At 41.4% G+C, this 26,673-nt stretch overlaps 2 protein-coding genes across 7 annotated transcripts; both read left to right on the plus strand.

Annotated features, from left to right (window-relative positions):
- On the plus strand, window positions 1–16,880 carry LOC123725647 (voltage-dependent calcium channel subunit alpha-2/delta-2). Of its 3 annotated transcripts, none has more exons than XM_082959050.1 (8): window positions 1–533; window positions 697–835; window positions 3,397–3,528; window positions 4,383–4,493; window positions 4,764–4,842; window positions 5,154–5,203; window positions 5,657–5,746; window positions 7,467–9,165. In XM_082959050.1, the coding sequence occupies exons 4-8, from the start codon at window positions 4,422–4,424 to the stop codon at window positions 7,512–7,514; spliced, it is 339 nt and encodes a 112-aa protein (XP_082815176.1). In that variant the 5' UTR covers window positions 1–533; window positions 697–835; window positions 3,397–3,528; window positions 4,383–4,421; the 3' UTR covers window positions 7,515–9,165. The 3 variants fall into 3 exon arrangements, with proteins under 3 accessions (XP_082815176.1, XP_082815177.1, XP_082815178.1); XM_082959051.1 differs by having other exon boundaries at window positions 700–835; XM_082959052.1 differs by lacking the exon at window positions 7,467–9,165 and adding an exon at window positions 16,802–16,880 and having other exon boundaries at window positions 3–533.
- LOC106565178 (interferon-induced protein 44) lies at window positions 16,802–25,294 on the plus strand. 4 transcript variants are annotated; one of them, XM_082959047.1, is made up of 9 exons: window positions 16,832–16,880; window positions 20,889–20,977; window positions 21,491–21,524; window positions 21,661–21,806; window positions 22,072–22,276; window positions 23,451–23,600; window positions 23,778–23,949; window positions 24,110–24,210; window positions 24,467–25,294. In XM_082959047.1, exons 3-9 carry the CDS (start codon window positions 21,504–21,506, stop codon window positions 24,647–24,649), a joined length of 978 nt encoding a protein of 325 aa, XP_082815173.1. In that variant the 5' UTR covers window positions 16,832–16,880; window positions 20,889–20,977; window positions 21,491–21,503; the 3' UTR covers window positions 24,650–25,294. The 4 variants fall into 4 exon arrangements, with proteins under 4 accessions (XP_013987497.3, XP_045547408.1, XP_082815173.1 ...); XM_014132022.3 differs by lacking the exon at window positions 21,661–21,806 and having other exon boundaries at window positions 16,802–16,880; XM_082959048.1 differs by lacking the exon at window positions 20,889–20,977 and having other exon boundaries at window positions 16,844–16,880.
- The last annotated feature ends 1,379 nt before the right edge of the window (window positions 25,295–26,673 follow it).

Consider the following 26,673-nt stretch of genomic DNA (forward strand, 5'->3'; position numbering starts at 1 on the left):
TTATCCTAAATATAAACCATCAACTTAGTGAATACCGTTGGTGTTTAATGTGAGGTTTTCAGCATGAAATATCCAATATATTTTTTGACATACTTCTATTTATTTTGCTATCTCAATATGTCTTTGTTTTAAATGTTTTGGTGCCAAACTGGTGGCAGTTGTGAAAAAGTCAATAGTTGGTGGAGTTGCTTGGTTCATTGAAAATAATGACATTGTTGACTAGATGCTTTTTTTTCATTAATTAGGCTATTTTCACTTTAACTATATGGTCTATCCACTAGAAACTCAAGGTCAATATGGACACATATACAAAAAATGAATACTATATATGAATACATTTTTATTAATTACCAAAATTACCATAGATTGCCATAGATTACCTGTTAATTACCAAAATTACTTACAATTCCAGATCTTTGGTAAATTACCGTTAGCTTTGCAACTCTAGGCCAACTTGTCATCATCCATGTTGTTTTTCTGTCTACCAGGAGTGGAACATGACGTATTACGATTCCAAGGCAGAGCTAGACTACGTGAGTAGAAAGTGAAAAGCTAATTTCTACATATCCTCTCTCATTTGTTGATAAAACTTTTGAAATCTGTTGAAGAATGAAGTGGTAGTAATATGTGTGTGTGTGTGTGTGTGTGTGTGTGTGTGTGTGTGTTTGTGTGTGTGTGCGTGTGTACGTGTGTTAGCAGTACTCCCTGCAAGATGGTGATGGGGAAACAGTGAGCCCTCCACTACAGGTGGAGTTTGTGTATGACCCTAACTTCAAAAATAAGGTCAACTACTCCTTCACAGCCGTTCAGATCCCCACAGACATCTACAAAGGAGGTGAGTTTCGCATTAGTGAAATGGACAATGATTATCTTGTTATTATGTTATTTAGCAGTCATTTGCTGCTCAGTTGAGACTATGGCCCTGTACACACTTGGGTAGAACAACTGATGTACAACACAATTGACACAATGGTTGTGAAACAACAAATATTTTGGCAGAGAGTTTGTCTCCTCAATAATGCTTGTGATCATTTTTTGGGTGCAGAAAAACTCCATACCAAATGCTGTGTGTGTGTAAAGGGCTACCTTCACAGGTACACAGCCTATAAAAAAATGTCAACAACCCCTTGAACTTTTTTCACATTTTGTTGCGTTAAAAAGTGCGAATGAAATAGATTTAGTTGTATTTTTTTGTCATTGATCTTCACAAAATACTCTATTGTCAAAGTAAAAAGAAAATGTTTCACATTTTTACAAATTAAATAACAAAAATATAGTCGTTGCATAAGTATTCAACCCTCTGTTTAGGCAAGTCTAAATTTTGCTTAACAAATAACATAATGAATTATATGACTCACTCTGTATTTAACCCCTTCCTCTGTCCCCCATACATACAACATCAGTCAAGTATTGAATTTCAATCACAGATTTAACTAGAAAGACCAGGGAGCTTTTCGAAAGCCTCATAAAGAAAAGGGCAGTGATTGGTTGATGGGTACCAATAATAAGCATGGTCAAGTTAATAATTATGCTGTGGATGATGCATTGAACCACCCACACACATCAAGCATGGTGTAGTTGCATCATGGTATAGGTATGCTTGACATGGCAAAGACTGAGGAGACTTTCAGAATGAAAAGAAACGGGATGGAACTAAGCACAGGCAAAATCCTAGGAAAACCTGCTTCAGTCAGCTTTACACCAGACACTAAAAGAGGAATTCACCTTTCAGGAGGACAGTAACCTACAATATATATACAAAAGTATATGGACACACCTTCAAATTAGTGGTTTTGGCTATTTCAGCCACACCCATTGCTGACAGGTGTATAAAATCGAGCACACGGCCATGCAATCTCCATAGACAAACATTGGCAGTAGAATGGCCTTACTGAAGAGCTGTGTGACTTCGAACGTGGCACCAACAAGTCAGTTTGTCAAATTTATGCCCTGCTATATCTGCCCCAGTCAACTGTAACTGCTGTTATTGTGTAGTGGAAACGTCTAGGAGCAACAGCGGCTCAGCGAAGTGGTAGGCCACACAAGCTCATAAAACGGGACCGCCGAGTCCTGAAACGCGTAGCACATAAACATCAGTCCTCGGTTGCAACACTCACTACGTCAGCACAATAACTGTTTGTCGGTGAGCTTCATGAAATGGGTTTCCATGGCCAAGCAGCCGCACACAAGCCTAAGATCACCATGTGCAATGCCAAGCGTCGGTTGGACTGGTGTAAAGCTCGCCGCCATTGGACTCTGGAGCAGTGGAAACGCGTTCTCTGGAGTGATGGATCACGCTGGCAGTCCGACTGACAAATCTGAGTTTGGCGGATGCCAGGAGAACGCTACCTGCCCCAATGTATAGTGCCAACTGTAAAGTTTGGTGGAGGAGGAATAATGATCTGGGGCTGGTTTTCATGGTTTGGGCTAGGCCCCTTAGTTCCTTTGAAGGAAAATCTTAACGCTACAGCATACAATGACATTCTAGACGATTCTGTGCTTCCAACTTTGTGGCAACAGTTTGGGGAAGGCCCTTTCCTGTTTCAGCATGACAATGCCCCCGTGCACAAACCGAGGTCCATACAGAAATGGTTTGTCGAGATTGTTGTGGAAGAACTTGACTGGCCTGCACAGAGCCCTAATGTCAACCCAATCGAACACCTTTGGAATGAATTGGAACGCAGATTGCGAGCCGACCTCACTAGTGCTCTTGTGGCTGAATGGAAGCAATATTCCAATATCTAGTGGAAAACCTTCCCAGAAGAGTTGAGGATGTTATATCAACAAAGGGGGACCTCCATATTAATGCCCATGATTTTGGAATGAGATGTTCGACGAGCAGTTGTCCACATACCTTTGGTCATTTGGTGTATCTGGACATTCAAAGACTTTCTGGACTTCCCTTTGTTGCTGCAATAACACTCTCCTGCTCCAACATCCTAACCAATAACAAGTTATTACTACTGATAATGGGATTATGAAATCATAAACGGACTCATTATGCAACTAAAATGAGCTCAAGTCAAATAGTCTCCAACAGAATAATGGGCAAATTTTGCACAATACAGTGGGAAAAGCTCTTTTGAGACTTAACCAAGAAGACAGCTGTAATCGCTGCCAAAGGTGTTTCTAACATGTATTGGCTCAGGAGGTGAATACTTAATAAGGTATATTAGTGTTTAATTTTCCATTCATCTTTTAAAAATATATATAATTTTTCTTTCAATTTGACATTACAGAGTATTTTGTGTAGATCGTTGGCAAAAAATTGCAATTAAATCCAGTTTAATCCCACTTTGTAACGCAACAAAATGTGAAAAAGTTCAAGGGTGTGTAGACTTTCTATAGGCACTGTAAGTGAGACCAATCCGTCTTCTACATGGTCTTCCCCTTCAGCCCCAGTGATTCTAAATGAGCTGAACTGGACCCAGGCGCTGGAGAAGGTGTTTATGGAGAACAGTCAAGAGGATCCTTCACTACTCTGGCAGGCATTTGGTAGCGCCACTGGGGTCACCCGCTACTACCCAGGTACATGATGTCCATATTACAGGAATACATGATGTCCATATTACAGGAATACATGATTCCCTTATTACAGGACATACAGGATGCCCTTATTACAGGAATATATGATGTCCTTAATACAGGAATACAGGATGTCCTTATTACAGGCCATACATGATGCCCTAATTACAGGAATATAGGATGCCCTTATTACAGGAATACATTATGTCCTTATTACAGGAAAATATGATGTCCTTAATACAGGATGTCCTTATTATAGGAATACAGGATGCCCTTATAACAGGACATACAGGATGCCCTTATTACAGGAAAATATGATGTCCTTATTACAGGAATACAAGATGTTGTTATTACAGGAATACAGGATGTTGTTATTACAGGATATACAGGATGTCCTTATTACAGGAATACAGGATGCTGTTATTACATTAATACAGGATGCCCTTATTACAGGAATACAGGATGTCCTTATTAGAATTATAGGATCTCTTTGGTCCTTTCCTTCACGACAATGCAATATACTGTAAAGCAATAAAAGTTGACTTAAATGTGAATGGTTATATGGTTATATGAATGGTTGGAAATATGCTGGGTTGTGAAACTAAACTGAATGTCAGCAAGTCTGCACAATTGAAGTGTTCCATAATAACCCCCCTCTGTCTCATATTTGCTGCGTCCCAAATGTCACCCTCTTCCCTTTTATAGTGCCTTATTTTTAAATAGGGTTCCCTTTGGGACATAGACAGTGTTCCACTCTTGCCTGCTTTATTCGTCACATACTTACATTCTGTATTAATCATTCACTTGCTGTGTTTTGTATTAATGTTAGCACACACGCTTTCTGTTTCTCTTTCTAGAAGACGAATGTCCCGCGAGCTCACTGCAATAAAATAATCATGCTGTTCACTGATGGAGGAGAGGATCGAGCTCAGGACATCTTTGAGCAGTACAACTGGCCCAACAAAATGGTCAGTTTCTCAGAAACTAAACACACACACAAAACACATGAGCTGAAATTTCAATCACTTTTTCATTGATGACTTCATTCTTGGAACCCATAAATGCTTCACTAGGGTTTAAAAAATTCCTCCTGCTTATTTCCTCCTGATTACAGGAATCTTCCAAATGGGATTTCCTGTCAAATGATACCACAATGGAAACCACAGTTGGCCGTGTATCTCTGTGTTAATGTCCCTGAATAAAGATTAATGGGTTCTTTGAATTATCTTTCTTCTTAGGTGCAGGTCTTTTCATTCTCTTTGGGGCAGCACAACTATGATGTCACACCCTTGCAGTGGATTGCGTGTGCCAATAAAGGTGAGTGGGATCGGTGCAGGGGCTATTTTTCCTAACCAGCATCAGTGAAGATCCCTCTTGACCAAAAATAGATGCAGTAGGGGGTTGTAACAAAATTGCCGTTTTCATTTCCTTGTGCGCTAATAAACATGACACTTGTCTGCTTAAGAGAAGTTACTGTAGTCCTTCAGTTTATAACCCCTAGCCTAGTTTATAAGCGCCTGATACACAACCTCCATCTTCACTCTCCCTCATCTGTGCCATAATTGTGAGCTCTGTTTCTCATCCTATCTCTCTTTTTATCCCTTTCTCTCTCTCTGCTCTCCCTCTAGGTTTCTATTTTGAGATCCGCTCCATCTGTGCCTTAAGGATTAACACCCAGGTGGGTTTGTCTAGTGCCTCTTACACAGCTGATCCTGGGTCAGCCAGTTCTCCTCCTGGCACTGCTTCCTGGAATTGTTGTTGTTTACCGGAGACTGACTCTAATGTAGCGTTTATATTATTACCCTGAGGTTATTACTGTGACAGCTGGATGACAGGCAAAGATATAAAGTTGGACAAACTTTATTGAGCATCTTTCCATCAGCAACAGCATGTAGTCATGTGAAATACTTTTCAGTTTCCTGTGTAACATCAGCATGGTAGCGTCCCAAATGGCACCCTATTTTCTACATAGTCCACTACTTTTAACCAGAGCCCTGTTTGCCCTGGTCCAAAGTAGTGCACTATAAAGGGAATAGAGTGCCATTTGGGACAGAAGCTTCAGAATGTGTAACATCAGTATTGCTACACAGCTGATGCCTGACTGTTTGCTATTCCTGTGTGTTGTTACCAGGAGTACCTGGATGTGCTGGGCCGCCCGATGGTCCTGGCAGGCAGCCGTGCCAAGCAGGTTCAGTGGACCAATGTCTATCAGGATGCCTTGGTGAGGTCACCTAGCTCAGAACATTCAGCTATACCTAATCTATAGCCTGAATGCCAGTCTGTTTGTGCTATCATGCCAACTTCATTGCAGTCAGTCGCTGTTTGGAATGACATTGAGTGACAAGGAGTTGGCATGACAGCACAAACAGACTGGCACTCATGCTAATTCATCTACATTGGACTTAAAGGGCGACTGCACTTCCTGCTTTGGCCAAATTCTTTATCAATGCTCATTAAGAAATGCTAGCGGCCATGACTGAAGGCAAACAAGAGTTGTCTTGGGGGTGTGGTTTGAGGTGGGTCTTTCTTGGGTTTGTCTTTGCCAGTCAATCACAACAAACAATGAAAGTAGCTAGCCATTTCGAGTTGAAACATTGAAAGCAAGCTGGCAACATGCATCAAACATGTCGTCAGGTTTGCTTGATTAGGAGCTAGCTAGCTAACGTTAGCTAGCAGGGATAAAACCGTTCTTCAGGTTCAACGATAGCTATGCAAATCCATCTCTGACATTACCAATAAGCAAGAGGCTATGTATTTATATTTTATTTAGTTACATCACAGTATCACAGCCTAGTATCATAGCGGCATAGCCAATAATGACATGTAGCTGTTTGACGGTTGACAGCCCAAGAAGAAACTAGTTGGATGTAATCCATATCCTGGCCATATGCCCAAGATTGTTGAACAACTTTCTGGAAGCCCATTTCCTCTAGAGTAGCTACTAACCACACGTCTTGTCTGGGGAAGAGGTTCCAGTGGGCGAGTTTGTTTTGCGCAGTGGTGGAAAAAGTAGGCTACCCGATTTTTATACATGAGTAAAAGTAAAGATACCTTGATAGAAAATGACTCAAGTAAAAGTGAAAGTCACCCAGCAAAATACTACTTGAGTAAAAGTCTAAAAGTAATTGATTTTAAATATACTTAAGTATAAAAAGTAAATGTAATTGCTAAATATAAAATGTATCAAAAGTAAAAGTAGAAATCATTTCACATTCTTTATATTAAGCAAACCAGACGGCACCATTTTCTTGTTTTTTAAATTTACGGATAGCCAGACTCACACTCCAACACTCAGACATCATTTACAAATGAAGCAATTTATTTTAGTGAGACCACCAGATCAGAGGCAGTATGCATGACCAGGGATGTTCTCTTGATAAATGTGTGAAATGGACCATTTTCCTGCCCTGCTACTTTGGGTTTGGTTTGCTGCTATTGTTGTTTGCTTGGGACAACGTTTCCTCTCCTTGTGCGCAGTCGTCCATGTCACCTCGTGTTTTGTACAGATGACTCAAATCAGTCAACGGAAGAAGGCCAACGTTGTACAACATTTTGTCTGCTACATGAAAAAAATTATCTCTAAATGTTTATATATGATATTTGGTGATTAAATGCTATTGATATTTTTCACTTCAGCTCTTTGTGATTTGTGTTCCTTTGATTTAATGCTATTGTGGTGTGCAGTGCATTTGATAACTTCTGTTTTATAGTACTGTAAGTTTTATGACTAACCTCCACAATTGAAATATTACACACACACACACACACACACACACACACACACACACACACACACACACACACACACACACACACACACACACACACACACACACACACACACACACACACACACACACACACACACACACAGTGTACAAAACATTAAGGACACCTTCCTAATATTAAGTTGCACCCCCCCTCCCCCTCTTTTCCCTTAGAACAGCAAGGTGTCGAAAGCGTTTGACAGTGATGCTGGTCCATGTTGACTCCAATGCTTCCCACAGTTGTGTCAAGTTGGCTGGATGTCCTTTGGGTGGTGGACCATTCTTGATACACACGGGAAACTGTTGAGAGGGAAAAACACAGCAGCGTTGCAGTTCTTGACAAAAACCGGTGCACCTGGCACCTACTACCAGAACCCATTCAAAGGCACTTACATAGTTAGTCTTGCCCATTCACCCTCTGAATGGCACACATACACAATCCGTCTCAATTGTCTCGAGGCTTAAAAATCCTTCCTTAATCTGTCTCCTCCCCTTCATCTATACTGATTGAAGTGGATTTAATAAGTGACATCAATAAGGGATGAATAGCTTTCACATGAATTCACCTGGGCAGGCTATGACAGGCAAGTGTCCTTAATGTTTTGTATACTCAGTGCATACATACATACATACTCTCAGAATGGCAGACTAAGGCCTAGTTTTCTGTGACATTTTAGAGGCAGAAAGTATGAATAGGAAGGCCCCACTCACGCACCCACACACCCATGAAGAAGTTTTACTTACACTCACATGGAGCACAAAGAAGAATGAACAGAGAGAAATTGACATTTTTGGGACTGGAATTTATAAAAATAATAATTAAAGGTTAAAGGCTGACTAAAGAAATGTAGTAAAATGGTTAAGAATGAGATGTTGGCTTTAAGGTACAGTATATTTGGACTATGTCTATTAGGCTTGGAGGATAAGGTCTTAGGCTGATAGTGATATGTTAGAATGTTGAAATAAGAGGATGGTGGGATGTTGGATGTTTAAGATGTAACTGGAGTAATTGAATTGGGTTAGAGTGAGATTAGAATTGAGTGAAATTAGAATAGTAAATGGAATAAGAAGTGTTCATGTTTAAAACTAGTAATGGTGATGATATGTAGCTAAAAGTATATTAAGGGTGCAAGCTTGACTGAGAACAACCCCAGCCAGCAAAGACTGTTAGAAGGAGGCAGGAAATCCTGTGGATGCGAGGGGGGAGGAGCTTGTGGTTTTAGAAAGCCTAGGGTGTGACGGTAAAAGTGGGGGTTAGTGGGTGGCTGAAAAATAGTTTGCAGTTGCAAGTGCAAAAATAGGTGTTAGGCAGAGAATAATGATAGATAGGGGTGGGGCATTTCAGACCCCTTCACTTTTTCCACCTTTTGTTGTTACAGCCTTATTTTAAAATGGATTAAAGAAAAACATTTCCTCATGAATCTACCCACAATATCCCATAATGACAAAGCAAAAGTTATTTTTTAGAAATGTTTGCAAACTGAAATATCACATTTACATAAGTAGTTAGACCCTTTACTCAGTACTTTGTTAAAGCACCTTTGGCAGCGATTACAGCCCGATTCTTGGGTATGACGCTACAAGCTTGGGGTCTGAATACTGTTAAACAAATATATTTTAGATTCTTCAAAGAAATCCTTCAAGACGGTTGGAAAAGCATTCCTCATGAATCTGGTTGAGAGAATGCCAAGAGTGTGCAAAGCTCTCATCAAGGCAAAGTTTGGCCACTTTGAAGAATCTAAAATCTATTTTAATTTGTTTAACACTTTTTTGGTTACTACATGATTCCATGTGTTATTTCATAGTTTTGATGTCTTCACTATTATTCTACAATGTAGAAAATAGTACAAATAAAGATAAACCCTGTAATCAGTAGGTGTGTCGAAATTTTGGACTGATACTAATGTATATATATACACTGCTCAAAACAATAAAGGGAACACTTAAACAACACAATGTAAGTCCAAGTCAATCACACTTCTGTGAAATCAAACTGTCCACTTAGGAAGCAACACTGATTGACAATACATTTCACATGCTGTTGTGCAAATGGAATAGACAACAGGTGGAAATTATAGGCAATTAGCAAGACACCCCCAATAAAGGAGTGGTTCTGCAGGTGGTAACCACAGACCACTTCTCAGTTCCTATGCTTCCTGGCTGATGTTTTGGTCTCTTTTGAATGCTGGCGGTGCTTTCACTCTAGTGGTAGCATGAGACGGAGTCTACAACCCACACAAGTGGCTCAGGTAGTGCAGCTCATCCAGGATGGCACATCAATGCGAGCTGTGGCAAGAAGGTTTGCTGTGTCTGTCAGCGTAGTGTCCAGAGCATGGAGGCGCTACCAGGAGACAGGCCAGTACATCAGGAGACGTGGAGGAGGCCGTAGGAGGGCAACAACCCAGCAGCAGGACCGCTACCTCCGCCTTTGTGCAAGGAGGAGCAGGAGAGGCACTGCCAGAGCCCTGCCAAATGACCTCCAGCAGGCCACAAATGTGCATGTGTCTGCTCAAACGGTCAGAAACAGACTCCATGAGGGTGGTATGAGGGCCCGACGTCCACAGGTGGGGTTGTGCTTACAGCCCAACACCGTGCAGGACGTTTGGCATTTGCCAGAGAACACCAAGATTGGCAAATTCCCCACTGGCGCCCTGTGCTCTTCACAAATGAAAGCAGGTTCACACTGAGCACGTGACAGACATGACAGAGTCTGGAGACGCCGTGGAGAACGTTCTGCTGCCTGCCACATCCTCCAGCATGACCAGTTTGGCGGTGGGTCAGTCATGGTGTGGGGTGGCATTTCTTTGGGGGGCCGCACAGCCCTCCATGTGCTCGCCAGAGGTAGCCTGACTACCATTAGGTACCGAGATGAGATCTTCAGACCCCTTGTGAGACCATATGCTGGTGCGGTTGGCCCTGGGTTCCTCCTAATGCAAGACAATGCTAGACCTCATGTGGCTGGAGTGTGTCAGCAGTTCCTGCAAGAGGAAGGCATTGATACTATGGACTGGCCCGCCCGTTCCCCAGACCTGAATCCAATTGAGCACATCTGGGACATCATGTCTCGCTCCATCCACCATCCACCACAGACTGTCCAGGAGTTGGCGGATGCTTTAGTCCAGGTCTGGGAGGAGATCCCTCAGGAGACCATCTGCCACCTCATCAGGAGCATGCCCAGGCGTTGTAGGGAGATCATACAGGCACGTGGAGGCCACACACACTACTGAGCCTCATTTTGACTTGTTTTAAGGACATTACATCAAAGTTGGATCAGCCTGTAGTGTGGTTTTCCACTTTAATTTTGAGTGTGACTCCACATCCAGACCTCCATGGGTTGATAAATTGGATTTCCATTGATTATTTTTGTGTGATTTTGTTGTCAGCACATTCAACTATGTAAATAAAAAAGTATTTAATAAGATTATTTCTTTCATTCAGATCTAGGATGTGTTGTTTAAGTGTTCCCTTTATTTTTTTGAGCAGTATATTATTTTTATTTTTAAATTTACCCCTTTTTTTCTCTCCAATTTCATGGTATCCAATTGCTAGTACTTACAGACTTGTCACATCGCTGCAACTCCCGTACGGGCTCGGGAGAGGCGAAGGTAGTAGCAGGGGTACAGATTCGAGGCTGGTAACATACACAGGGTGAACGAGCGATACGTCCTGGAAGTGTAGTTTCAGCGACTCTCAATGTGAGAGGCGAGTAAAGTCTGAGTGACCCCTTGAAGTGTAGTGTTGCATCGTTCCACTTTTAACCAACGTTTAGTTGGCTTCAAAGCCCTTTTGAGATTATCGAACAATGTTTGAGAGATGAGTGATAATGTCGCACCCGAATCAATTAGCGCATGACAAGTTAAGCAGTCCTCCAGGACCGTTTCCAGGTATGGGCGTTTAGATTCGTGTTTAGTGGACATATTCCCCACAAAGTGGAGTGGTCGTTCGCAACGACATGATGTGCCATTTCTATTCAAGGTGGAAGCAGATCGCTTTTCAGATTTTGTGTGGGCTTGGCTTTAACGAAGCGTTTGACCTTTTTCTTCGCAACCTTTGTATCAGAGTCTATAGACAAAGCCCTGTTTCTTGATCAAGCGGGCCCTGGATGGGTCTCGAATGAGAGCGGGAGAAATTTGAATTTTACTGTCCTTGCTATGGGTGTTAATTCCTGCGGACCTGGTGTCCGGTAATTCCCTGTCTAGTCCTTGTGACTTATGTTTTACCCTTTTCTCAAATGTTTCTCGCTTTAGTTCTTCACGTAGTGGAACTTCTGTAGAACATTGGTCTACGTTTTGATCGTCCTTCAACCCTTTGTTACCCTTGTGCTCTGACACTTTGTGTGAGTTGGGTGCAGGAACGTAGGCAACAGGTCGATTGTAGCGGTAGTCGTTTTGATGGCGACGTACTTTACAGTTATTTCGACCGCGGTGGTTATTGGATTCGTGGTTTCGTGGTAGAAACCGTTGTTGTGCGTCATCTCTCAACGCTCCAATACCTGATAATGCACCTTCTAACTGGAGTGGGTTCTCCTGGTCAAACTTCAAAACCGAGTGGTCAGGGCTCTTAACGTTGTGAACTTTTGATGCCTCAAAAGCTGTGCTTGCAAGCTCTCTGAGTTGTAAGATAGGCAAGCCAATGTGGCTGCAGGGCCCAAGTAGGTAATGAAGGTGGGATACATGTTCAACAGAAACATTTGTTTGAATGGTAACAACTCTTCCATTCCTGTTTCAGTGAGTAGGCCAAAGTAAGCTGAACGAAGCCTATGATAGTAAGCTTGTGGGTGTTCGTTCCGAGCTTGTTTGACCGTGTTAGCCAGTGAGCTATCGTGTTTGCGAGTCGCAGAACCACTGAATTCTAATTTCAAAGCTGTGGCAAGTTTAGCGTAGTCATTTAGCACGTGTTGCTGTTGTAGACGAATGAACCTCGTCACGTGTCTATTTGACGTTCGCTTCAACAGGTAAACCCTGTCAGAACCCGTAGCGTTCGGGTAGCCACCCAAAGCGTCCTCTATGTCAGCTAGGAACGTCTCAGTATCGTTTGGCTGACTTGGAACGGGGTCAAAGGTGGGGAAATTCTTGACTAGTTTGTCAAGGTATTCCGCGTAAAGCGGGCGGAGAGGGTTGGCTTCATCCTGTGGGGAAATTGGGGCCAAAAGGCCAAGAGGAGAAGCCAAGCTTTGGCTTTGTTGGCCAAGAGGCGCCATATTACTCAGTGCCGAATGGCCAAGAGGAGAAGACTGAGGGACACTTGAGGGAGGCGATGTCTGAAACCTATTGCCCAAAGAGAGAGCATTGCTTTCAGGGTTTTGTAGTCAACTTGAGCTGAGGTAGATTTTCACATGTTGCTACCAACCTTGTTATAACAACAAAAGGAAACATTTGTCCACATAAAATATTGTTTTCACATATTAGTGTTATTTAACATTTTAACACTGTTAATAATAGGAATACGTGGTTTTGGGTGGATTATCCCTTTAATCTTTGTAATGTTTTGAGCATATGATGCAAAAACAAAGACACATTTCCTTAGAAAAATGTAACAATGATTGACATTGTCCTTGGTTCATCCACCCAGGACTCATCCATGAACATTGAGGAATATACATCACAGGCTTCATTAGGAAATGTGTTGGTAACGTTGTACCCACAATAACAATCTGGACCAGTGGAGGCTGATTAGAGGACTTCGATACAAAACCTAGGAGGCTGGTAGGCCTCACCCCCTTCCATAGACATACATAGTAATTATGACCACTTCCGGAGGGCGTCCTCCAACCAATCAAAGATTTTGCAGTATGAACTGATATGTTGTCCATCCAATCATAGATGTAGGATCAGAGAATGAATCTAGTGTGTTGTATTGGGATTGTGCCACAGAGCATTATGGGGGTTCTATGTGTTGAGAAGCTTTGTGACATTGTTAGATAGAGATTAAGAGTGAAGAGTGATAGTTAAGCATTTTTGGGACATTATTCAATACAAATTAGTTTTTTCAAATTACAGGAGATGGAGGAGGTATATTATACATTGTTTTCTTGGGTTTAGAACTTTATTTGTGTGTCCAGTTAGTGCAATTTAAAAAATGTGCCTTACTAACTTGACTGTATGTTTTTGTTTATTCCATGTGTAACTCTGTTGTATGTGTCAAACTGCTATGCTTCATCTTGACCAGGTCGCAGTTGCAAATGAGAACTTGTTCTCAACTAGCCTACCTGGTTAAATAAAGGTGAAATAAAAAAATGAAAAACTTACCACCTCAGTGGAGCTTCTCAAAGTAATTTTTTCTTCACCTCAAACAGCAAGTAAACAAAGTCTGTTTTTAGATCCATTGAGAATTACAATAGTTCCTCAACGTAGCCTATTTGAAAAATCTTTCCAGCTCTCTTTTGATAACCACTCAGCGTGAAAGTGAAAAAATAGTAATGCTCTGATCCGGTGGAAACGTCATAAAATAGGCCTACCTGATTACTTCTTATCCCTGATGCAAATAGAGGGCCCAGAATATTTTATCCAATGTTGCAAGTTACTAGTGTGAGCTTCATGCTGGACCCAAGTTAATAGTTGATACAATGTTTCAAGTTCCTTGCAGACAAGCCATGCGAAGCGAATGTGACTTATGATATTTTCTTTTATCAGGATATTTTCTACCTGCCGGCTGCAAGGTTTTTATTTGTTGTCTTTATGTAGGCTATTTTTATATACTTGTCAATGGCAATATTAGTTACTTTTAAAATTTTGATTAACCACATGTTAATGATTTTGAGATACAAAGACTTTATTATAAATTAAATGAAACTGTTCCACAAAAATGTGCATATGAAAATTATAACTGGCACGCAGATCGGTAGAAATGTTAAGATAAATTGGCACTCCAAATGGAAAAGGTTGCCTACCCCTGGTGTAGCCTATTACCTACCGGCAACTCGAGGATCGTAACAGCAGAATCTGCGAATGTCAGCTGTCACGACTACTCCTGCTCCCTCCCTCTGGCACTCAACGTCACCGGTCTACTAACCACCGGTCCTGGCAACCCACATTGTGCACACCTGGCAACCATTGCACACATCTGCTCCCCATCATTACGCACACCTGGACGTCATCACCACCCTGATTACTCTCTCTTCACATAGCCCTCAGTAGCCTCTGTCATAAGGCAGTATTGGTTACGTTTAGTATGCATCTCCTGTTTTGTATTATCGTCATTCTTATTATTATTAAACTCACCTTCTAAACCTGCTTCCTGACTCCCTGCGGTGTGGCATAACCAATCAGAGATGCAGTAGGCCTATATACAAATAGATAATTGCCATATATGGATCTGTGCCATTCACTTTGAAATGGACTGTGTTTACAGCATGAGCGATCGTGAAGCTGCCGAAGTTACAATGCTTGTGATGTAGAATATCAGGCTCCAATTTCAAAATAATTTGGAGGCACAGTTGAAAAGTTGCAGATTGATACTCTGGATAAAAGCAGTAATTTTTTTCATTATGTGAGAATTAGGAGGTGTGGCAAGTGAGCGTGAGAAGAGGGTCAAGTGCATGTGTCTCATGTCCAATGTGTGAGAGTTGGCAGCACTGTTAACGTTAAGGTGTTTTATGCAACCAGGCATAAGGGGGGGGTGGGGGGGTGGGGGGGGGGGGTGACAAAGGTGGTGGAGAGCTTTGTAGGTCCGGAGGAGGATCTTGTATTCAATCCGGTGGGAGACAGGGAGCCAGTGGAGTTCATGGAGGACAGGGGTGATGTGCTGCCAGGACTTAGTGTGGGTGAGAATTCAGGCTGCAGAGTTCTGAACCATTTGGAGCTTATGGAGGGAGCATAAGTTGATGCCTGAGAGTAAAGTAGTCGAGATGGGAGGAGACCTGACTTTGTCAATGTTGCAGAGGTTAAAGAATAAGGATTTGACAGTCTGCTGGATGTGGTGGTCGAAGGAGAGGGTGGAGTCCAGGATGGTACCAAGGTTGCGTGCATGGGGGGAGGAAGAGACAGTGGTGTCGTCAATGGTGAGGCTGCCAACATTGCTGAGGATGGATTTGGTGCTATGAGGAGGAGTTCCGTTTTAGCACTGTTGAGATAGTAAGTTTTGTTGCATCCAGGTTTTTATTGCAGAGGCATGATTCAATGTGGGTCAGAGGTGGGTTGAGGATGGATTTGGTGCCTAGGTAGATCTGTGTGTCATCAGCGTAGCAGTGAGAGTTAAGGTTGAAGTGACGGAGGATCTGACCAAAGGGGGATGTAGATGGTGAAAAGAGCCTTGGGGGACACCCAGTGTAACTGCAGTGAGTCTGAGATGTGGCCATTGAGGGAGATGTAGGAGGTCTGGTTGGTGAGGTAGGATTGTAGCCAGGAGACTACAGTGCCCTCAACACCCAGACCCTCCAGCCTGCTGAGTAGGATATGATGGCTCACAGTGTCAAAGGTGGCACTAAGATCAAGGAGAATCAGGATGTTGAGGGCACCAGTACTAGCAGCGGTGAGGTCATTGATGACTTTGAGGAGTGCATGATGATTGGGTGAACATTTACTGTTGATATAATCATTACATCAATAGGGGATGTGCTTAGTGTCATGAACCCCTGCTGAATCTTTTATACATTACAAATACAGACAGTCTGCTGGTAGGGTGTTACAGTAGTGTTACTTTGACGCTGTCATGCCAGGGATGGTCTCACTGGACACGTTCTGCTTCACTGGCCAGCCTCTGCAAGTTCAAGAGTTCAGGTTAGAGAACAGAGAAAACAAAGGTCCTGCCCTTTATTTTCAATAGGCCTAGTTGAATGGGAGGGATATCTAAAAAATGATATTCACATTATTTATAACAAGGCCTGCTATGTGAAATAGTGTCCACTGCCAAATGGTTTCCACCCCTGGGTCACAACGGGATTCAATTAAGTGTTAGCGTCTGTTGCTAGGGCCGTTACTAGAACCTGTCAAATCCTGACCGGCCTACACAATGAACCAAAGCATCTATTGCTATGCTGGTTGCTATACTGGTTGCTAGCTCTATTTTACCTCATAGTGCTCGCGGAGGACGGAGGACAATGGTGGTTCTGGTTCTATTTCACCTCAGAAGCCCATTTCTAAAGTAGCCTGGATGAACTCTATACGTACTGGGAGTTTCAGGACAAATTAACCACACAAGTATTATGAGAAACATAAGCATATTATGACAGCAGTTTGCATAATATAATACTGTAAATATTTGTTAATAGTTCACTGACCTTCTCTCACTTGTAATGTCATTGATAAAAGATAAACAATTGTGTTCATAAACAGCCTGACTTCATAGAAATGTAATGGGTTTAGAAGACTATAAGAGCTGGGTGTTTGTCTTTCTGTCTAAACCACATAACCACCTGATGCTCTTATTTGTAAACAAAAAGTGAAAGAGTTATATTGAAAGTAAAACTATGGTCCCTCAATTACTATAATGGCCCCATTTACAAGAAATTGCTAGAGAAATAGAAGAGCTAGACAGTCCTCCTCACTTGAATTTCACTTTCTACTGTGCAGGTATAAATAGGTGCTGGTGAAATCCTTTCTTCAGAACTATATCAGAATCTCAGCCTCAGGAGGAACTAGTACCAACAAGGTAAGTCTATTCACATTTTGTATTTTATCTTTTATAAACAATACAAAACAATTTATTCTGGTGATAGGAAAAATTGGTAGAGGTCCTGATCGATATACAGTACAATATTTGCATTGCAAAAGGAAAAATCGAATTGCTATACTGCAATGTTTGTAGAAGCTGCCTATAATTTGTGCACAAAGGAAATCTGTAACCTTGTCTTCTATCGTTCCTATACATCTTCTACATTACGGGGCAGTTTCCTGGACATGTATTAAACTATACAATAACACATTTTTACTGTAACACAAATTTAATTGTAACTTGTTAAAAATGCATTATACCTGTCTTTGCTTTCACAAACACCTGAAAAGCTGGTTTGGGGTGCATTTTTTGTTCCTAAATATACTGAACAAAAATATAAACGCAACATGTAACGTGTTGGTCCCATGTTTCATGAGCTGAAATAAAAGATCACAGAAATGTTCCATACGCACAAAAAGGCTTTTCTCTCAAATTTTGTGCACGAATTTGTTTACATTCCTGTTAGTGAGCATTTCTCCTTTGCCAAGATAATCCATCCACCTGACAGATGTGGCATATCAAAAAGCTGATTAAACAGCATGATCATTACACAGGTGCACCTTGTGCTGGGGACAACAAAATGCCACTCTAAAATGTGAAGTTTGTCACACAACGCCATAAGTTTTGAGGGAGCGTGCAATTGGCATGTTGACTGCAGGAATGTCCACCAGAGCTGTTGCCAGAGAATTTAATGTTCATTTCTCTACCATAAGTCGCCTCCAACATTGTTTTAGAGAATTTGGCGGTGCGTCCAACCGGCCTCACAACCGCAGAACAGGTGTTACCACGCCAGCCCAGGACCTCCACATCCGGCTTCTTCACCTGCGAGATTGTCTGAGTCTGAGACTAGCCACCCAGACAGCTGATGAAACTGAGGATTATTTCTGTCTGTAATAAAGCACTTTTGTGTGGAAAAGCTGATTGGCTGGGCCTGGCTCCCCAGTGGGTGTGCCCCTGCCCAGTCATGTAAAATACATAGATTAGGCCCCAATAAATATATTTCAAATGACTGATTTCCTTATATGAACTGTAACTCAGTAAAATCTTTGAAATTGTTGCATGTTGCATTTTTGTTCAGTATAGATAAATTTTTTATTGAAAACAGGTTATCAAATAATTTCATTTGCCATGGAATATGTTAGTATTGCGAACGCAATGTGTTCATTTTGTGTGAAATATCCAGTAGGGAATCCTGGATTAAGAAGCATTTTCAATGGAGATTCACTGCTTTTTAGCCCAGGACTGAGCTAAATCTGTGTCTGTCAAACTGACACTAAATGTAATGTTTTTTGTGAAATAAATAGAAGTCAAATTGCTGACTTACATCAAGTGCTCTGCGTTTCTTGGCCAGTAGCTTCTCGATGTCTGAAGCTACCTTCTCCACCATCTCATAAGGAGAATTCTTTACCAGGCTGAACTGCCTTCTTTTCTCATTGTAGAACTGCAAAAAGAGTAAAAAAACAGACATCAATGAGTGCAGTTAAAGGACAGTTCCACATATGTTGTACATGTACTGCTTGTATTACTGCATTTAACATCACTTGCAACAGTTTCTGATCCTTGAGTATGTGGACACCTACTTTTCGAATATTTCATTCCAAAATCATGGGCATTAATATGGCGTACCCCTTTGCAGCTATAACAGCCTCCACTCTTCTGGGAAGATTTTCCACTAGATGTTGGAACATTGCTGCGAGGACTTGTTTAGTGAGGTCGGGCACTGATGTTGGGCGATTAGGCCTGGCTCGCAGTTGGCGTTCAAATTCATCCCAAAGGTGTTCGATGGTGTTGATGTCAGGGCTGGCAGGGCAAGTTCTTCTACACCGATCTCGATAACCCATTTCTGCATGGACCTCGCTTTGTGCATGGGGGCATTATCATGCTGAAACAGGAAAGGGCCTTCCTCAACTGTTGCCACAAAGCTGGAAGCACAGAATCGTCTAATGTGACTTTATGCTGTAGCGTTAAGATTTCCCTTCACAAGAACTAAGGTGCCTAGACCGAACCATGAAAAACAGCCCCAGACCATTATTCCTCCCTCACCAAAATTTACAGTTGGCACTATGCCTTGAGGCAGGTAGCGTTCTCCTGGCATCCGCCAAACCCAGATTCATCCTAGATGGTGAAGGGTGATTGATCACTTCAGAGAACTTGTTTCCACTGCTCCAGCCGACGCTTGCCATTGCGCATGGTGATCTTAGGCTTGTGCGCGGCTGCTCGGCCATGGAAAACCATTTCATCAAGGTCTCAATGAACAGTTTTTGTGCTGATGTTGTTTCCAGAGGCAGTTTGGGACTTGGTAGTGAGTGTTGCAACCGAGGACAGATAATTTTTACACGCTTCAGCACTCGTGGTCCCGTTCTGTGAGCTTGTGTGGCCTACCACTTTGCGGCTGAGCCGTTGTTGCTCCTAGATGTTTCCACTTCCCAATAACAGCACTTACAGTTGCCCAGGGCAGCTCTAGCAGGGAAGAAATGTCACGAACTGACTTGTTGGAAAGGGGGAATCCTATGACGGTGCCACATTGAAAGTCACTGATCTCTTCAGTATGGGCCATTCTACTGCCAATGTTTGTCTATGGAGATTGCATGGCTGTGTGCTCAATTTTATACACCTGTCAGCAACGGGTATGGCTGAAATAGCTGAATCTAATAATTTGAAGGGGTGCCCACATACATCTGGCCATGTAGTGTAGCTACTAGGGCCGTGACGATACCAATATCACAATATTCCTGAGTAACGTGGCAAGGAAACAAAACATGAAGCGGATTAAACTTCTTTAGGAAAACAGCCCTAATGTTGGAAACAAACATCATTATCTTGCCATCCAGAGTCACATGTATCTATTTTTCAAGCTGTAGCACACTATCTTACATACAGCAGGTATTTAAAGGACCAAAGAGTTTGGTCTGCTTCGTATTTTCATTTTTGCCATGGAAAACATATTGTAATACTGGTATCCACCTAGCCTTAATAGCTGCAGTGCAGACATGACATACTATTCAACCCAAATAGTATTTTTATGTTCCAGGGTTGAGGTAAAAGGTCCAATGCAGCCGTTTTTAACTCACTATCAAATCATTTTTGGCTAACAATTAAGTACCTTTCTGTGATTTTTTTATTTCTCAAGCTAAAATGTTGATAGGACTGTCTGGGAGTGGTCTGAGTGGAGAGGTGAAAACTATCTGTTATTGGCAGAGAGGTTTGGAATGCTCTTTCTTAGTGGTCTACTAACTAATTTACCTCCTGGGGATGTCACCAGGGAGGACAACACTCCATCCCACCAAAACAGGCTGAAATTTCAAGCGGCCTTACACTAAAAGGACATTATCATAATTTTCACAATTACACCGTATTATTTCAACCTCATAGTGTGGGAGTATATATAAAACACAGGAAAATAAAGTTGACTGCACTGAGCCTCTAATTCCACTAATTAAATCTCTGTAAATTCTATTTACTTCATTTCAAATTCCAGGTCAGTCTTTAAATTCAGAAATAATTAAATTCCTCTCCATTCCAATGTTAGATAAATTCCAAGAATGAAATTCCCAATTCTATTTTAGGTCACAACAATTCCACAAATACAAATTCAATTCCCTCAGGCTTTCAGGCTGATCATGTGACTAATCAAACAGCCTACCTATACTGGGACTATAGAAATACAAGTTGAAAGTATTTAAAACAAATCCTGCAGTCAATATTTGATACATTCCATTAACTGGGAAATGTAGAAATACTGAATTCCAATTTAATTCAATTCCACAGATTAAATGTTTTACAATTCCGTTTAAATTCCAATAAAAGTCAATGCAGCCTAATTCCAATTCAATAACTTGAAAGATTGTTGAAATTCTAATTTAATTCAATATAAATTCTCCACTTCATGAGTGAATTCAATAATTAAATTGGAATTGACCCCAACACTGTTATATTCCCCCTCAGAAAAGCAAACATGGGTGGAGAAGAATCAAAACCATCACCACCACCACCCCCAACACCAACACCACCCCCACCACCACCCCCACCAAAGGGTAAGAGAGATATGACATATCTGTAAAATACAGTCAACCCCTGATAGTGAATATCAGGTGTGAGTGCAAATTCTGTTCAAGCACAGTGCATCGGTCCCAATTCTTTTTACTTGTTCTGGGAACCTGCAGACACCGTTTTAGCGCATGCATTGACCACAGCCCCAAGGTTTTACTTATATAGTACATACCCTGTAGGGGCGGCAGGTAGCCTAGTGGTTAGACTGTTGGGCCAGTATCTGAAAGGTTACTGGATCGAATCCTCGAGCTGACAAGGTTAAAAATCTGTCATTCTGCCCCTAAACGAGGCAGTTGACGGCCTACTGGGGAGCAGTGGGTTATTGTAAATAAGAATTTGCTCTTTACTGACTTGCCTAGTTAGATATAATGTAAACCTACTCATTAATTATGTGTCATTGTAATCAACATTTGAAAGTAAGAGATGGTGGGTATTGGAATGTGTAAAACAATAATTTTGTGATTTTAATCAAAATGTGTTCTATGTGTGTCACACAGAATTTGACAAAGAATGGAGGGAAACAAGTTGGAGGTAAGTACTGTACCGACTGACCAAATATGGAGGATGAAAGAAAGTAAAACAAAAGTTTTGGTTATTTTTTACATTTTATTTAACTAGTCAAGTCAGTTAAGAAAAAATTCTTATTTACAATTGCGGCCTACCCCAGCCTAACCCGGGCGACACTGGGCCAATTGTACGCCACCCTATGGGACTCCCAATCACAGCCGGTTGTGATACAGCCTGGAATCAAACCAGGGTCTGTAGTGATGCCTCGCATACTAAGATGCAGTGCCTTAGACCGCTGCACCACTCGTGAGTTATCATTAAAATCACTAACAAGGGTTGTGTTGTGTGAATAGTGTGCTATGCTAAATTGCTGATATCAGTTTCCCACCATCTTAAATCAATTAAGTCCTGGTGTTATATTGATGCAATTTCGCTGTATATAATTATAAGCAGTCTATGGCAACTGTTTTGCATTGAATCTGTGCCACAAATGCTAAAAGGTTTGCACATGGAAACAGTGGCCGGGTAAACAAAGCAAGAAGTAACAGGTACTCTTAATTGTATTTGACAGTAAAGGAGAGAGAGACCGCATGGTGGATGAACTGAGGAGCTTTAAACTGAGTGATCCTGACGTGGGCCAGCTCAGATGCCTGCTATATGGACCAGTCGGTGCAGGAAAGTCCAGCTTCATCAACTCAGTCAACAATGTCTTCCAAAATCGGACAACAAGTGGTGCCCTGGTAGCTTCTACCTCTGGCACAAGCTTCACCATGACAGTAAGCTGCAGTGCCTAATACATTTAACACAGACACAATGCAGGTATGGAATATGGCTCCCTAATATATCCTGGTACACTAAGACACAGTATTTCATGAGCTACACACAGGCAGAACAGAGACATGAAGAGGGACATACAGGAACAAAGAGAGGTTGTCTGCGCTGTTTTAAATGCAAAATCTAGTCAATCACAGGGGCGTAGGTTTGCAAAAGAAGGACCATGGAAAGAATAAATACATTCAGACTATTGGAAACTTTTTTTTTTTAATGGAGACAAATGTATATCTTTTACAAATGTTTATATGAAACGGTGTATAAAGAAAAGGGACAAGGCAAATGAAAGCACACAAATCTGGCTATAAAGAAAACATAAATTAGTTCATTACATCACATAATCAAGCCTAGATAAATGCCAAGGATGTAACTACACAGTAGAATACAAAGTAGAAATGTACACAGTAGAAATGTTATATCTAAGCAATAAGGCCAAAGGAGGTATGGTATATGACCAATACACCACGGCTAAGGGCTGTTCTTAGGCACGACACATCGCGGAGTGCCTGGACACAGCCCTTAGCCGTGGTATAATGGCCATATATCACAAACCCCTGAGGTCCCTTAATGCTATTATAAACTGGTTAGCAACATAATTAGAACAGTAAAAATACATGTTTTGTCATACTCATGGTATACTGTCTGATATACCACAGCTGTCAGCCAATCAGTGTTCAGGGCTCGAACCACCCAGTTTAAAATATGTATTCTACTGCTTAGTTATATCCTTTGAGTTAAAAACCAAAACGGTGGTCTTGCATTTTTACTTTATTCACCTTTTTGCACATTTCGGGGCATTGTGCCCTAAATCAATTTTATGTAAAAGGTCTGAGTAAAGGGTCTGAATACTTACAGTACCAGTCAAAAGTTTGGATACACCTACTCATTCAAGGGTTTTTCTTTATTTTTACTATTGAGGTAATTGAGGTAATATGTATATGTACTGTAGGTAGAGTTCAGGTGAAAGATCAGGTGTTCCTAATGTTTTGTACACACAGTGTATATATTTGTTGATTCTGAGCCTCAGTTTGGGATACTTTTCATGTTTCTGAGTGTGAGGGTATTTATCCTTTCCATAGAAAAAAAAGATACGTTATTAAATAAAAAATGTATTTTCAGTATGACACACACTACATTCAAGGCCGTTCAGGAGAAAAACGTCTTCCCTTTGCATTCAATGATGTCATGGGTCTGGAAACACAAAAAAATGGGTTGCACCCTGATGACATCATCAATGCGCTGAAGGGCCATCTACCAGAGGGCTATGAGGTAATGCAGATGTCACACACACACACACACACACACACACACACACACACACACACACACACGCACACACACACACACACACACACACACACACACACACACACACACACACACACACACACACACACACACACACAAACACACACACACTAACAAATCTTATATTTTCTTGGCCAGTTCAATCCTTTCCACCCATTATCGGATCAAAAAAAGGAATTCATTCAGAATCCCAGCTTAAGTGACAAAACTCACTGCCTGGTGAGTATTGTGTCAGCAGACAAAATCTCTCGCATGCAAAAGGATGTCATAGACAAGATGAAGAACGTCAGGGCAGAAGCCAGCAGACTGAGTAAGTAAGCTCTTTAAACTCTGTTTCTCAATGGTAACTACAACTATGTCTGGCGATCAGTTGTCACCTTTCAGCTGTAGCGCTTGACTTTTCACTATTACATGATACAGTGTTACTTATGCCAGTCCTTCTATTCATTAAATATTCATTTCTATGGCAGAAATCCCTCAAGTTCTTGTCATGACCATGCCAGACATGGCTTGTGACGTGGTGAACAAGGATGTGAAGAGAATCTTCTACAGCAAGGCGATCAAAGAGAAGGTAAATCACATGACCTCAGACCTGAACAAATGTCACATTGCCTGGACAAGTGTTTAACATGTCAACTAACCATATAATATGATGAGGCAATCTGATGCCCAACTGCACAGTTGATGATGTGGCACGCAACCATCGGTTGACACAATGAAATGTCTGCAATGTAGTCAGCCATTAAATCTTGGTGGTGCTGACATGATTCAATGATCATCACTCAAGAAAAACTGATCCAGCCCTTTTTGTCTCCAACATTTTTCAGATGCAGATCTGCAGTAATGAGCTAGGCCTTCCCATGAACTGCATCCTGCCGGTGAAGAACTACCACGAGGAGGGGATGCTGGATAACGACATGGATATCCTGATACTGAACGCCATGACTCAGATTATGAACTTTGCCAACGACTACCTCTGGAACCTCCAACAACATGCAATTCAAAAATAGAATGAGTATTAATAGTGAGCCCTAAGCTCGGAATAAAGTTCTTAATTTCTATATTTTTTACATTGTTGTCGTGTCATTTTACTTCCATGTAGAGGCCTAAATATGTTATCTGCGGCTCTGGGAGAAATGTATTTCCAGTGAGTATGCATTTCGTGTGACAAGAAAATCTTTCAAATAAACTGAGCATTGCTGTGCATATATGCTACTTTTTAACATTAACACCCAACTGTACAATTGTGTTAGATAAACTAGCATCCTTCACCGAATTTTTTTGATGACCGAAACTAATTTTAAACCTGTCACGTCCTGACCAGTAAAAGGGGTTATTTGTCATTGTAGTTGGTCAGGGCGTGGCAGGGGGTGTTTGTTTTGGGTGTTTTGATGTTTTTGGGGTTTTGTTCTATGTTTTATATTTCTATGTTTATTCTACTTCTATGTTGGTTTTTGGCAATGGCCTCCAATTAGAGGCAGCTGGTTGTTGTTGTCTCTAATTGGAGGCCATATTTAGTTGTGTTCATTTCACTTGTGTTTTGTGGGTGGTTGCTTTCTGTATAGTTGGGTTACCTTACAGAACTGTTGGTTGTCGTTTATTGTTTTCGTTTAAGTGTTCACTTTAGTAAGTAAATAAAGAAGATGATCAATATACCCGCTGCATTTTGGTCTCCTCAATACGACCGCTATGACAAATCCATACTTTGTTTTTGTTTTACTAATATTGCTGTAACATTAATTTGACGTGAAATTATTGTTGTATCTTTTTTTTGTAGCTTTTCTGCTGAAGTTGACTTAATTTCCAGGTAAATTTTAAGTTCCATAAATAATTGTAAAAAATTATGGCTACTGATGACATCGCCATCTTTCTCTCTGTAACCAGGTTTCCATCCAACCATTTCATGGGGATGAATTACCTGACGCACAAAGAAACTCACGATAGGCCTGATGGAAACGGCAAATTTGTCTATAAAATTTCCCGATGTCGACAAAATACACTACACAAGGGTGGATCATTTTTGGGGTCTGTGAAACAGATTATGCGACAATTGTGGCGGGAATGCATTTAAGCGCAAATATTGATATAATAACCATCATATCGAAGTAAACTTGGGAGTCAAGCAATGGTACAGTTGAAGTCGGAAGTTTACATACACATTAGTCAACTACATTTAAACTCAGTTTTTCACAATTCCTGACATTTAATCCTAGTAAAAATTCCCTGTCTTAGGTCAGTTAGGATCACCACTTTATTGTAAGAATGTGAAATGTCAGAATAATGGTAGAGAATGATTTATTTCAGCTTTTATTTCTTTCATCACATTCCCAGTGGGTCAGAAGTTTACATACACTCAATTAGTATTTGGTAGCATTGCCTTTAAATCGTTTAACTTGGGTCAAATGTTTCGGGTAGCCTTCCATACGCTTCCCACAATAAGTTGGGTGAATTTTGTCCCATTCCTCCTGACAGAGCTCGTGTAACTCAGTCAGGTTTGTAGGCCTCCTTGCTCGCACATGCCCCACAGATTTTCTATAGGACTGAGGTCAGGGCTTTGTGATGGCCACTCCAATACCTTGACTTTGTTGTCCTTAAGCCAATTTGCCACAACTTTGGAAATATGCTTGGGGTCATTGTCCATTTGGAAGACCCATTTGCGACCAAGCTTTAACTTCCTGATTGATGTCTTGTGATGACCCTCCCACTCTGTCTGCCGTATTCTTTCTCTTTGCTCTTGTTTTCCTTATTAGGATGCCGGTGGGCGGAGCTGGGAGGGTCGTCAGCGACATGGGACACACCTGGGCCCGGGTGTGGGCCCGGATAAATACAGCATTTCGCCATTCATTGAGACTCTCTCCATGCAGACACACTGTTCATTTACATTTACATTTACGTCATTTAGCAGACGCTCTTATCCAGAGCGACTTACAGTAGTGAATGCATACATTTCATACAATTTCATACATTTTTTTTTTTTTTTCCTGTGCTGGCCCCCCGTGGGAATCGAACCCACAACCCTGGCGTTGCAAACACC

This window comes from Salmo salar, chromosome 12 (genome assembly GCF_965601325.2).
Source record: "Salmo salar chromosome 12, fSalSal1, whole genome shotgun sequence".
In the NCBI taxonomy this organism is placed as follows: Eukaryota; Metazoa; Chordata; class Actinopteri; order Salmoniformes; family Salmonidae; genus Salmo; species Salmo salar.

Bases quoted from the DNA above. Each gene is read 5' to 3' on its own strand.
- LOC106565178 (XM_082959047.1), top strand. From the start codon at position 21,504: ATGGAGGGAAACAAGTTGGAG. The intron at 21,525-21,660 runs GTAAGTACTGTA...GGCCTACCCCAG, and splicing joins TGGAGGGAAACAAGTTGGAG to CCTAACCCGGGCGACACTGG. The intron at 23,601-23,777 runs GTAATGCAGATG...TTTCTTGGCCAG, and splicing joins ATCTACCAGAGGGCTATGAG to TTCAATCCTTTCCACCCATT.
- LOC123725647 (XM_082959050.1), top strand. From the start codon at position 4,422: ATGCTGTTCACTGATGGAGGAGAGGATCGAGCTCAGGACATCTTTGAG. The intron at 4,494-4,763 runs GTCAGTTTCTCA...CTTTCTTCTTAG, and splicing joins ACAACTGGCCCAACAAAATG to GTGCAGGTCTTTTCATTCTC. The intron at 5,747-7,466 runs GTGAGGTCACCT...CTTTTCCCTTAG, and splicing joins ATGTCTATCAGGATGCCTTG to AACAGCAAGGTGTCGAAAGC.